Source organism: Rutilus rutilus (assembly GCF_951802725.1).
Source record: "Rutilus rutilus genome assembly, chromosome: 7".
In the NCBI taxonomy this organism is placed as follows: Eukaryota; Metazoa; Chordata; class Actinopteri; order Cypriniformes; family Leuciscidae; genus Rutilus; species Rutilus rutilus.
The window spans coordinates 34,464,657-34,478,757 of NC_140221.1; the positions used below are offsets into that span (position 1 = coordinate 34,464,657).

A 14,101-nucleotide genomic window follows, 5' to 3' on the forward strand; every position below is an offset into this window, starting at 1 on the left:
GAAAATCCAGCTTTGCCATCACAGGAATAAATGACATTTTAAAATAATTTAAAATAGTAAACAGTTATTTTAAACTGTAACAATATTTCACAATACTATTTTTATTGTATTTTTTTTATTTAAAAAATGCAGCCTTGGTGACCAGAAGATACTTTTTTCAAAATATTTAACCAGCCCAAACTTTTAAACTGCACTATATGTTTCTTTGTATAAGCAAATGTGTATACTGAGAATATTATTTTTGGAGCTTGAGAAATGTGTCTCCCTTTTCATGAACTACCTAACTTATATTTAGGACTGGTTGTGTTTAGTGTGTTCAATCATCTGGACAGTGTTTTCCTCGGTCCCTATTGCCATGGTCAGTTTGATTGAGCAATGTTCAGAAAGAGTGGGATGGAAGATTGTGGTTCATTTATCAAAATGGACAAACTGAAACCTAATCCAGTATTAGCTCTCTTACCCAAACATACAGACCCATGTGTGAAACTAGCTCCAGAACAGCAGTTTTACTTTGAATCCTTTCCAGAGAAAATCCTAATCTGTGCTCAAATTTCATGTTCGGTGTGGCTCTAAAATCAAACGTAGTTGCAAATACCTGGATCGAAGATTGTTTTTCTTTTCTTTTTTGTGCAATCAATGAAGGCAGAACTGGCTTCCACTGCTGAGATCAATACAAGTCTAGGAATAGCTCTCACTTTTATGGATGTCCTTTGTGTCTTTGATTTCCTAAATCAAATTTTGGATAGGTATCACTACTCTCAGTTATGGAAACCAATATTGAAGGTGATTTCGTCTTGTGTCTTCCCATTTCAACTTTGATGAACTTTCCTGAACTCATCACACTTGAAAAAGTCTCTTATGCTCACCATGGCTACATTTATTTGATCAGTAATACAGTAAAAACAGTAATATTGTGAAATATTATTAGAATTTAAAATAGCTGTTTTCTATTTGAATATATTTTAAAATGTAATTTATTCCTGTAATGGCAAAGCTGAATTTTCAGCAGCCATTACTGTAGTGTCACATGATCCTTCAGAAATCATTATAATATGTTGATTGATTTTGAAAACGGTTGTGCTTCTTAATATTTTTGTGAAAACTGACAAAAAAATGTAGGATTGTTTCTCATGTAGAAATGTAGAGAGATCAAGAATTTATTTGAAATAAATCTTTTTTAACATTAGAAATGTCTTCACAGTCACTTTTGATCGATTTAATTCATCCTTGCTGAATAAAAATATTATTTATAAATATTACTGACCCCAAACTTTTGAAAAGGTAGTGTAGGTGAATGAAATTTCATGTTATTTATTTTGATTCTGTGGGTTTTCGCAAAAGGATTTTGAACAAATAATTCATAATTCATTCATAAGCCAGACTTTTGTGTATCAGCATCAACATTTTCCGAAAAAGTGAGTTTGGTAATTTCCATGCTCATTAGTTTGTTAAAAAAACTTTTGCTTCACTAAAGCCATAGGTAAGAAGTAGCTACACCGTCGGAAAACTGATATAGAGCAAACTATCTGAACAGGTGCACCAATTCAACAGTCTTTAGATTTGTGTTCAGTGATGATTTCTATACAATTCTTGATGCATTGTTTTGTAAGAACCATTATAAGAATCTAATAGTTCCATTTCCTCACTTCTTGGTTTTAGTATCAACCATTAGCCTTGCAGACAGCAGTCAAGACCTGAGTGTTTGAGGTGACGTAACAGACAAACATGCTATAACACATTCAACAGTGAGATCTCTGTTTAATCAGCTGTGTAGACTCTTCTTTTGTTCATCTTTGAAGTGATTAATTGCCAGCTGAACAGAACTACACACATGCATAATGAAAAGTGCTGAACAGCATTGTGGATCCAGCTCATTAAAGCACTTGGACAGGCCGAGCCACAGCAGTTTTAATGAGAGGCAGAGGGAAACCATTCTTTTCGGTGTGTGTGGTGTGAAGGATAAACAGATGATCTTATATTTAATAATATACATATTACATCTATTTGAAACAAGGAGAGAGAATAAAGGGACTTTTTTCTTTTTGTCACTCTTTGAATGACACTCTTTGAACATCACAGGTAATACACTACTCCTCAAAAATTTGGGGTTGGTAAGATTTTTCACGTTTTTGAAACAAGCCTTTTTTATGCTCAACAAGGCTGCATTTATTTGATCAAAAATACAGTAAAAAATGTAATTTTGAGAAATATTTTACTATTTAAAATAACTGGTTTCTATTTTAATTTATTGTAAAGCGTAACTTATTTCTGTGATGGCACAGCTGAATTGTTAGCTGTGATTACTCCAGTCTGATTTGGTGCTTAAGAAACATTTTTTATTATTATCATCAATGTTGAAAACAGTTGTGCTGCTTTATATTTTTGTGGTAACTTGGTAGATTTTTCAGGATTCTTTGAATAAAGAGTAGCATTTATTTAAAATGGAAATCTTTTGTAACATTATAATGATGTCTTTACTGTCACTTTTGATCTATTTAATGCTTAAAAAAATACTGACCCCGAACTTTTGAACGGTAGTATATATCAGGATTGTGTGAAGTCCAGTGCGATACAGGAAAAATGGGACACTTTCTGATCCTAAATGAAAGCCATTTTAAATACAAAAACCTTGTCTTGGTTAACTTGTATTCACCCCTACTGAAACTGAGAGAAAGCAGCTGTGTGAATCTGTTGGTGCAGTGGCCCTAAAAACTAATTGGACACTTATATCACAGAATCTCAGAATCTCTTTGCATTATACAGCAAAATATCATACCAAGTGGCATTCTGAGAATCTATCTAGATTCTAGACATAATTATGTTGAAATATTATTGAGAATCTCACTGGGTATTTCTCTAAATTCAATGAATCATCTATCAATTTTACACACTGAATCACATGGTTCTCCCTCCCCCTCAACTATTTTAAAGGGCATTTCTTGGATATGAGGATGTACGACACACACATGCATCTCTTTCCTCTAAACTCTTCCTGAAGTCACGAGCAGTCTGGGGCCCAGAGCCTCACTCAGCAAAAAAAAAAGTGGAAGTGTTGCTTATGTTAAAGGTGAGAAGCTGTAGTTTCATGAACGTGTTAGCAAGCCGCAGTCACATGCTGAGTGTAGCGCAGAGGATCCTCTATCGCAGCAGAGCTCTGGACGCTCAGTGCTGACAGGAGTCAGGTAAGTGCAGGGGTTTGTCGCTTTCTTTGTGGAATTTAAAGGAGCAGAGTGTGTGGCCAAGAGCGCAAGAGTACTTTAACTATGTTCTGTACAGCATCCAAAATTAGCACTTGCAAAGCGCCAAATGTGAGTAAAAATTGGCTTGTTAAGTGAATTAAACTCGTGAGTTGGCTGGAAACTTTATTACGGACTACAACATAGTAGTTTAAGTCGAAATGTAAAAATGGTTTTCTGACATTCGCTGATATAAATGATTTGAGCGATTATAGACGTTTACAAAAATGCGAACAAAGATACAAACAGAAGTCTATTAAAAAAAATATGTTGTGCATACAGCAACTTTTTATCTATCTATCTATACAAAAAAATAAATAAAAAATCCCCCCCTTAAATCCATGTGGCAACATATAATATTCTTCAAATTAATGCCACCAAAATAAAAATGTAAGAATCTAAAATCCCAATGTCTTTTATAACATTTTATAATTTAATAAAAATAAAAATAATAAAATAATGCAAAAGACATTTTCATGGTCAGTTAAAATATTTAGCATTTAAATATGAATTTTATTATGTAATCTTTTATTAATTAAGTATTTAAATATATAGAGAGAGATTCAGACTTACATCCGAAGCAACTTAAACCGTATAAAGCTATATGTATTTTAATTTGTTGTTAATTGAACCCATGACTTTTGCATTACTTGTCCCAAGCTCTACAGGATCTTATAGCTTTTTCGATTTACCTGCCAATGCAGGTGTGGCAAAAGGTGAATTTTGGACATTGATTCTGTGCCTATTTGTTATAAACTGAGTCACTTATGTGTCTGTGGTTTCTGATCCAGCACAATAGGGTCAGTCAGTTTAGTCATGTCACTGTGCCTCCACAGGAGACAAGGGAGATGGACAAAGAAACAGTGATCAAGGGAGAGATGAAGAAAAGAGTACAGTCGAGAGATTTCACTGACACCCAGAGGCAGTGGCACTGTTAAAGACGTGATTGGTTGTGACTGCGAGCTGCCTTAATGATTTTGTGGCTGTACTGTAGTCTCGGTTATTAACATGATTGATGAGCTGTGATGAGAGAGATGCTCTCACAGATTCTGAGTTTGGTTACAAGAGGTATTTTTAGTGAAACCTATGTGTGATGAGGGCTATTCTTCTTAATAATGAGGAAGAAACATGCCATTTGTCATACATTGCACTATTTATAGGGGAAAAAGTTATACTATGTATACTACGATAGTTAAACTATCGGAACAAAATCATTTAATTGAGATGAAGAATGTCACAATATTGTCTTCTGCAGAGCTTTAAAGATATAATTATACTTCAATGTTTTAGAATTCTGCAACATTGACAGTTTTTTTGCTGTGTATTTCTGTAAAGCTGCCTTGAAGCAATCATGGATTGCCTCAAACATGCATTTTAGTCTGGGACTAGGCTTAAGCCTTGTCTGCTAAACTTTGAAAGCACAGCCTCTGACAAATAGCATTTTCCTCTGGGTACAAGCATGTGACCATGCATGCTATTGACCAAGAGTAACCTCTCTTACATGCTTCTACATTGCTCAATACTGCTAGTCAGACTCAACTTAAAAAAAAAAAAAACATGACTCAGCCCATAGACAGTCTGTATGTTTGCGTGCTTCTGAACGTGCACTGGCCATCAGATTCATTCTTTCACTTCTGCTTTCAGCCCATGATCAGTTTCAAAAACTCTTTGACATTTCTGTCACATATAATTCATTATATGTTGGAAGACACTTCATTTGTTGTGAGACATTTCACAGACAATTCAATAAGAACAATAAACAAAAGTCAGGCAGGAGAGAAAAATAGAAGAAATGCAGAGAAAGGGGAAGATGGAGAGAGGAAGGTATTTCCATGATCTCTTCCTGTGGGGATCATTTTTATGAGGGAGTCCAGAGCAGTAATGAGGAAACAGGTGAATTCATGTGTGGTGCCTGTGGCAGGAGGACAGATAAGATCCCTAGAGAATTTAGGAACCGGGATAATCGTGATGGAGATAGTGAGGGAAAACAAAGACAATGAGGATGTGGAGGCAGAATTTGCTCCACACCTCTGGAATCAATGATTTTGGCTTATGATAATATATTTTAAAATTAAAAATGTGGAATATAGACCCTTATAAGTTATATATAGACCCTTATAACAAAGTTATGTTATAAAACTGTAGTTGGCGCAGGCCCTTAACAATCTGCTTGCTGTATCTGTAGCCAATGAACTTGCTGCTCAACATTCAAATTTTGGACTATTGTTTGCTGTAGCAGTTTGCAGTGCGCTTTCAGAAAACCTCCACCTTCCCCAGCTCCACCTGTATAGATCTTCTACGGGGGTCATTCATGTATGCCTGTACAGCGGCAGCATGAAAATAAAATCATAGCATAAAATCTTTGACATTTAGACACTTTTTTAACACAGACACAGCGTGTTGAATTTTATATAATATAAATTTTTCAATTGCAGTCTTTTAAAAAGGCATCTGAAATAAACTAAGTGCAATCTAGTGTTGTCAAAAATATAGATTTTTCAATACATATCTATACTGAAATATCTGAAACCCCTCTGCAGGATCAACAATATCAGCTGCGCGTTCTCACTCTCTCACTCGACACACAAACCCGCGTCCCTTTACTCACTCGTTTCATTTGCTCCGGATGAATATTGTTGGTGTTACAGGGCTTGAACTTTGCGTGAGGGATGGCGCGTATTGAGCATGATTTCACTCATTCCTGCAGATTTTGTGCTCACACCCAAAGTGCGCGCACACAAAGACACAAAGTATATTGGCTATATAAAACAGTATATAGGGTCTGTGTGTCAGGTCTTAAAGCGACGGCAGCCTAATATACCGGTTGCCAAATTATGAGATAATGTTAAAAATCTATGGTATCGATGTCAAAATTGTGGCCAGTGAAAATGCTGAATGGCTAGCAACTTTGGAAAACCACAAGCCACAGTTGTCTGGTGAGCAAAAAAGTTAAAAAGGTTCATGCTCTTCCGGGTAATGCTCTACTGTTTCAGCTCTATGTTTGGGTCAAAACGAGGTTGATCATGGAGGCAGATCTTTAGCAGCAGAATCAATCCCCTCTGGTTTACATTGCACTTATTTTATTCCTAAATCTTCTGTATTTGTGTTGATGTTTAACCCGTGTCTCATATCTTCCCGCGCAGGCGTGCCGAGATTTCTTGGACCTGGCAGAGAGCCACAGCCGCAGATGGCAGCGAGTACTTCAGCATGAGCGAGAGCAACGCACCCACCTAGAGGAGACCATCGAGCAGCTAGCCAAGCAGCACAACAGCCTGGAACGAGCCTGGAGAGAAGCCCCCACACACGCCGTCAACACGCCCGATACGCCCACCACTGACACGGGTGAGACGCTGGAGCCCGCGATCATTCAGAACGGAATGAGCTCAGTTATGAGACATGACCTGTGTTGATAACACGATAAACCGCCATGACTGCTGTAGTGGTTCTAGCTGTGTTTATTTGCTTGTGCAGGAGTGAGTGAAAGGTCCCGGAAAGAGGAAGCGAGTGATGAAGATGAGGATACAGAGTTTTTTGATGCCATGGAGGACTCACCTGCCTTTATAACAGTGACTGCCACGGACCCCTCTCAACACAGGTCAGCTTCATCCCACTCAATCCAAAAATGAAAGAAGAAAGAAAATCATACAGGCTTTTCCACATCATGAGGGATTTGTATTGTTTGGGTGAACTATCACTATAAGTGTTGTTCTGCCAGGTGGTTAAACACGTGACTAAAGGATGATGACACTGATCTAGAGGTCTGCACTCCCACAGGATTCCCATGGGAGCCTAGACTAAACGTCTAAGCGGGTACAGGCGGCATTCATTTAAGTCGTGGGTTAGAGAGAGGCAGAGGCAGTCTGTGAGAAAATGGAGCATTTGAAAAATAGTAGTTAAAAATTGATTTTTTATTAACAATGAATTCAAATACATTTCTTAATCCACCTTCCTACTATCTTCGACAAACTACAGGCTGGAAGTCTGGAGATGCGCGGAGTAGAAAACCTACAATGCTTTTCTTTCAAACGTATTGCCGGTCATTTGTTTTGTGTGGATATATTCATACATTCACTAAGCAGAGGATAACTTCTGCTTCATGAGAAATTTGGAAGATCTGTGCGACTGCCACAGAGTCGAAATGCAACAATCGTACACGAATTTCGGAGATAGTGGCTTAGGTTCTCTGCTCAGTGAGCTGACAACGTGTAGTAATACAATAACCTAACAGGTCTTTTTTTAGTATATTTAAGGTATTGTGAACACCTGTGATGTATGTATTTCTTTAATTTTTGCTCATTAGGGAACGAGAAATCAAATGCTAGAAAATGGTACCAAAATAATGGAATGGATGGGGGCAAAAACTGATCTGGTCCTTGTAAAGGGCTCTTTGCTGACTGCATGATGTGTTAGCAACTCCAGATGCCTTTATTCCATCAATCAAACACAATGTCTCTCTCTTTCTTGTCCGTGCAGGCGTTCTCAGAGTAATCTCAGTGGTGCTAGCGGAGGACACCCCAGTGACTGCAACCAGGAAGACAATGTAAGTATGACATGAAAAAAGAGCCCAAAACAAAGGTCATATACGCCGGGATCTAAAAGACTACAATGAAAATCTCAGACTACAAATCTAATTTAAAACCAAACAGTAAGACATTCTGAAATACTAAAACAAATGTACTTGTCACCAGGGCCTGAAATTTGTTTTGGAAAATGGGGGTGACAGAGAAGAGTGCCTTACAAACATTCCAATAAACACAGCACAAGGAAGTTTGATTTGATTTTTTTTAATTGAATTTTTTTATTTTAACAAAAAATTTAAATGAAACTGGAAAAATTAAGTGCTATTTGATTTATCATACTAAGAGAGAGAGAGAGAGACAATTCAAGCCCTGGAACTGAAGTTGTTATGCTTATATTTTGTAATGAAAAGTTTTTATTAAGCTAATGTTAAGTAGAATCATTTTCATTATTGGCCTCAGACACATTATTTTATGTGGAGTAGGGATTCAGTAGACTCGGGGACACGTTTTTTCCTTTTTGTGTGTGTGTGTACAGATGACAACGTTGTCAAAAATGATCCCTGTTTACACGGATCCACAAAAACGACTAAAATGCTGTATTATGCTGCCAGGCCAGTAGTTGGCGATGGCACTTTGTAAAGAAACACTATGCGCCTTTAGACTGAACATGTAATACGCATGTGCATGTCGTCACCGTTTTCACAAATTCTTTTGTAGTTTACATGGAGACAATAAAACGTGTCAGTCCCGTTTTCAAAAGTTTGCATTTTCAGGCCCCCAAAACGCTGTTGTTGTGTAAATGAACGGCCAAAACGAATAAAAAGTTTTCTGTTTTTAGTTGAAAACGGTGTTGTGTAAACAGCCCCTCAGTGTGACTATTTCCTCAGGGGGTCTGTGATCATCATCGTCTCAATAAACCGACTCTTAATTAACTGATATCTGCTCCTCTCTTTTCTTCTCTCTCTTGGTGACTCGCTTTCTGAGACAGATGGAGCATCAGTCAGTGTTTATGTTCCTCAAGGGCAATGCGGCCCTTCAAATAATGTCTTTCAGAACAAACACATTACACATTTCTGATGTGTTTTAATACAAACACTCTTGTCTCTCTGTCTTCTTTTTTTTTATAGTGTTCTGTGTGCAGTAATGACTTTTCAGGGAAAGAGTTGCAGCCTCACAGGAAGAGGCGGACCCAGATCCCAGAGAAGCCCAACTATTCGCTCAATCTGTGGAGCATCATGAAGAATTGCATTGGCAAAGAGCTCTCTAAGATCCCAATGCCTGTAAGTTGCATACACATACTGAATCAGTTACTTTCCTATGTGTATATGTTTTTTTTTTAAACAATTTGACATCATTTGTGATATCACATATTGAAGAAATGTTCCTAAGTGCAAGATTAGAATCAGTGCATTGCAGATCATTGAGAACAGTAAGAAGTGTCCAGATGACATACTTTTTGCATGAACATTACCATTCAAAAGTTGAAAAATAAATTAATAAATGTTTTTATTAATATAAGGTGAGAGTAAAGATTTCTAATTCAGAATAAATTGTGTTATTTTGAACTTTCTATTCACAAAAAAAAAAAAGGTTAAGCAGCTCAACTGTTTTCAACATTGATAATAATAAGAATTGGTACTTGATTTCTGAAGGATCAAGTGACACTGAAGACTGGAGTAATGGCTGCTGAAAATTCAGCTTTGCCATCATATGAATCAAGTACATTTCTAAATATATAAAATAATAGAAATATAGAAAACTGTTATTTTAAATTGTAATAATATCTCACAATATTACAGATTTTACTGTATTTTTTATCAAATAAATGCAGCCTTGGTGAGCATATGAGACTTTTTTTTTAAACATTTAAAAATCTTAACAGCCCCAAACTTTTAAATGTTTTTTAAGCTAATATTGCCTACAACCCCTTGCACTATGGAAGAGAAGTTTTAAATGAATAAAAAATAATAATAATACAAAGCTAAAGCTACCACAACTTTAAATATACAAATCTTTAGGGAAAGTGATTCATTTTAAAGGTATCAAATATAGGTAGATGCAAACATGCGTCACAATTTCGTGACAGTAGCATCTCCCTGGCTTGAAGAATGTGAATTGCGACACAGCCGTGGTCTCTTTCTGTCTCTCTCTGTGTCCAGGTGAACTTCAACGAGCCCCTGTCGATGCTGCAGCGCTTGACGGAGGATTTGGAGTACTACGAGCTGCTGGATAAGGCGGCGCGCTGTGAGAACTCTCTGGAACAGATGTGTCTGGTCGCAGCCTTCTCTGTCTCCTCATACTCCACCACAGTGCATCGGACGGCCAAGCCCTTCAACCCTCTTCTGGGAGAGACCTACGAACTGGACCGCCTAGAAGAATTCGGCTACCGTTCCATCTGTGAACAGGTCTGTGTTTGAGTCAAAGGGTCTGTAATATACGGGGAAAACTATTTGTTAGCATTTACATTAATCTCAATCTCAGTTATTTGGCTAGTACAGGACATGCGTGTACTACAGTTCTAAAGTTTGGGGTTGGTAAGATTTTTGAATGTTTTTGAAAGGAGTCTTTTCTGCTCACCAAGGCTGCATTTATTTGTAAAAACAGTAATATTGTGAAATATTACAATTTAAAATAACTGTCTATTTTATTGTATTTTAAAATATAATCTATTCCTGTGATGGCAAAGCTGAATTTTTAGCAGCCATTACTCCAGTTTTCAGTGTCACATGATCCTTCAGAATCCTTCTAATATGCTTATCCATTTTGAAAATATTTATTTTAAATATACTTAATATTTTTGTGGAAACCTTGATACATTTTTTTTTTAATCCAGGATTCTTGATGAATTGAAAGTTTTAAAGAACATAAATTATTTAGAATATAATTTTTTGTTACAAAAGTATTTACTGTTAGATTTGATTCATTTTGGACAGCAAACATCCTTGCTGAATTAAAGTATTAATTTCTTTCCAAAAGAAAAAAAATCTGACCCCAAACTTAGTTTGAATGCTGTCTTCAGTTGATAAATGCAAAAAGCAACATCAAAGTCAATCATGGTATCATGAAAATTACATTTACATTTCATTGCGTTTATTTATTTAGCTGACACTTTCATTCAGAGCAGCCTATAAATGAGGAATTTAGCAATGAGAGAAGAAATGAGGAATGAAGCAATTTATCCTTAAGGAGCAAATGTGTAAGCAGTGTCACAGCAGTGATTTTCAGTCACCGTCATCCATCACTGGAGATGCTTCTCATGCCAGGTTTAGTGTGTGGAGAGTAATAATGGCTGTGAGAATACCTGAATCACCCAAAGAAGGTCCACAAATGTCTGAATGAATAAAGAGACAGCGCCCCCTAGTGGTGTATTTTATATACAGCTGGGCTGATATTTACCCATAATCTCTTAGGTCAGTCATCATCCGCCGGCAGCCGCTCATCATGTGATGTCACAGCGAGGCTGGACCCTGTGGCAGGAAATCACCATCGCTAGCAAGTTCCGTGGCAAATACCTCTCCATCATGCCTCTGGGTAAGTACAACAAATGTACACATGTACAAGGTTCTTTCACAAAAGTAACCCAAAAATTCACACACATTGTTTGTTGATTTAATGTCACACAGAGTATTACTTCTAGATTTCTCTCTCATATGACTTGTATGTCATATTGTTAGAATGATGAATTATGAACTTACTGTCCAATCTTCTGCTCTGAGTTGTATCCTTGTCAGGATCCTTGTCATCCTTATTTGGATTAGCAGACACACACACATACATTGACATGCATACTTTCTCTCTGTCTAATCAGGTGCGATCCACCTGCACTTTCATGCGAGTGGAAACCACTACGTGTGGCGTAAAGTCACCTCCACCGTCCACAACATCATTGTGGGCAAACTGTGGATTGATCAGGTTGAACTTCTGACATTATTAAGCAATCACATTTTGGATAACTGATGTTTATGTTGTTTATTTCAAATGTTCAAAACCTAGCAATGTCAAGGAGAACTTTAGTTTTACTTTTTTGTATTTTTCTATTAAAGTGGTTCTCAATTTTTTGTGATGTCTTCTTCTGAAACTACTAATGGTGCGCTCCAGGCAACCTGTAACCCGTGTTTTTCCAACCTTACACCCGTGAAAGTGCACTGGAACGGCAGTCAAACCCGTGACTTCCCACCCGTGAACTCGTACTAGATCGATGTACTCCCAGTTACGAGCTCTGACGTCACATAGCCCGCGAAACCATACAAAACAACAATGGCAGCCCCTACGGATGCAGTGTTTCTGCAGGCGGTACACGGTGAGAATACACTTTAGGACAATATAACGTTGCAGTCAAATTAATAATAATATAATAATAATAAATAAACAAGGAGTAAGCACCTTTGGCGACAGAAATGATTACAAATGCGCATAAGCCCCGTAAGGTCTGCCATGCTGGTTTGTTTACATCTAGCTACCACAATTCCTTGCGCTCAGGTAGTTTGGCGTGACTGGCCTGGAACGCTACAAAGTCGTGAGTCGTTGTTTGAAGTCGTGATTTACGTGCTCAAAAACCTGCCTGGAACGCAGCATAAAACTGACAAAAAACCATTTGGCAATTGAACAATGCAGCCAATTAAGTTTTTGATTGTAAAACATTTTTTTGGCTTTAAGACACCATTTCTGTTCAATAGCAAAAACTTTATTGAGGATAACACATACCCCCATATTTTGAGGACCACTGGGAAGTCTTTCTCACTTTTAATCTCATTTTTTCTTTTAGTCAGGAGATATTGATATAGTCAACCACACAACCAAAGAGACCTGTCAGCTCAAGTTCTCTCCCTACAGTTACTTTTCAAGGGAAGTCCCACGAAAGGTACGTTTTGGACTTAAATTGTCTACCCCAGGGGTGTCCCAATCCTGCTCCCGAAGAGCCACTGTCCTGCAGAGTTCAGCTCCAATCCCAGTTAAACACACCTGAACCAGATCTTCAAGATCTTACTAGGCATACTAGAAACTTTCAAGCAAGTTGGAGCTAAACTCTGCAGGACAGTCTCTAGGACCAAGTTTGGACACCCATGGTCTACCCTGTCCTTCTCCCTGTGATTAATATTTGAGTTTTACTGAGAACTGATAAGAACCAGTTTGAATTTAGCTAAATCATCTTTCTATCCTGCTTTTCTATCCTACTCTCTCAATCTCTTCAAGCTTCTGTAGTTCAACCCCAGAGCTTGTTACCCTTGTTCTCCTTGTTCTCCCACTGTAAGGTCACAGGGGTGGTGATGGACAGTGACGGCCAGGCCCACTACATCCTGTCAGGCACATGGGACGATAAGATGGAGAGCGCCAAGATCGTGCAGAGTAGCCGAGGAAGCAGCAGCTCTGAGGGCAAACAGAAGACGGTCTATCAGACTCTCACACCCAAACTGCTGTGGAAGAAATACCCTCTACCGTAAGACACGTCAAGTAGTGCATGACTCAGTCAAGAGGGCAAAATGTATGTTCAGTGGGCTGTATAGTATTAATGTCTGGCTTGTAATGCAATTCAATTTCCCGTATTAGATCAGTAAATTACTTGCCTACTGACCGACAGTTCAAACTACCTACCAATCAACTGAACTAACTACCTGCCTATTGAACAACCAACAACCCTAGCTATCGACCAACCAAGTTACATACCAAACTAAGTCCTACGGGTAGTAAATTTGGCAGGTAATTAGTAGTTGCAGTGGAAGCAACTTAACCACTTAAGTGCTAGACTACCAACCGACCCGACTTCTTACCGGCAGACCAATCTACCTGCAGAACTAACCACCTTCTTCACCACTTACTTACCCACCAGACTAACTACTGAGCTAACTAAAGATGTAGTAAGGCCTTGCTCAACAGATTAGATTCTCTGATTGTCATTTATTTCTCTATTTGTTTGTCACTCTCCTCTCTCAATCACCATCACTCAGAGAGAATGCTGAGAACATGTACCATTTCTCCTCTCTGGCTCTGACCCTGAACGAGGAAGAAGAGGATGTTTGTTTGACGGACAGCAGGCTGAGGCCAGACCAGCGGCTGATGGAAGCGGGACGCTGGGATGAGGCCAACGCAGAGAAACAAAGGCTAGAGGAGAAGCAGAGAGCTACGAGGAGGAGGAGAGATGCTGAGGCATCCGATGCCATAGATGAAGGTGAGGGGAGGTCAAAGGTCACGCAGGCCAGTCACGTCCCTGCGACATTTTGTTGGGTTTCGTACCTCAAACACCTATACCATTCAAATATAAATTCCAGTTATCTACCACAACAGTTTAGTCAGAACATTCCCGGTTGGCTGATCTTAGGCTGTTCCTCTGATGGTTTTATTGTTGTT

General features: G+C 38.2%; 1 protein-coding gene across 3 annotated transcripts in view; it reads left to right on the forward strand.

Annotated features, from left to right (window-relative positions):
* The window catches only part of osbp2b (oxysterol binding protein 2b), a 92,082-nt gene that overhangs the window by 76,268 nt on the left and 1,713 nt on the right, over positions 1-14,101 (forward strand). For all 3 annotated transcript variants that reach the window (XM_084414768.1, XM_084414770.1, XM_084414769.1), the window contains 10 exons: positions 6,380-6,578; positions 6,708-6,831; positions 7,710-7,776; positions 8,884-9,036; positions 9,916-10,161; positions 11,167-11,287; positions 11,565-11,668; positions 12,522-12,617; positions 13,009-13,193; positions 13,702-13,922. In XM_084414768.1, the coding sequence (XP_084270894.1) occupies positions 6,380-6,578; positions 6,708-6,831; positions 7,710-7,776; positions 8,884-9,036; positions 9,916-10,161; positions 11,167-11,287; positions 11,565-11,668; positions 12,522-12,617; positions 13,009-13,193; positions 13,702-13,922 (1,516 nt within the window). The remainder of the gene's footprint in view (positions 1-6,379; positions 6,579-6,707; positions 6,832-7,709; positions 7,777-8,883; positions 9,037-9,915; positions 10,162-11,166; positions 11,288-11,564; positions 11,669-12,521; positions 12,618-13,008; positions 13,194-13,701; positions 13,923-14,101) is intronic.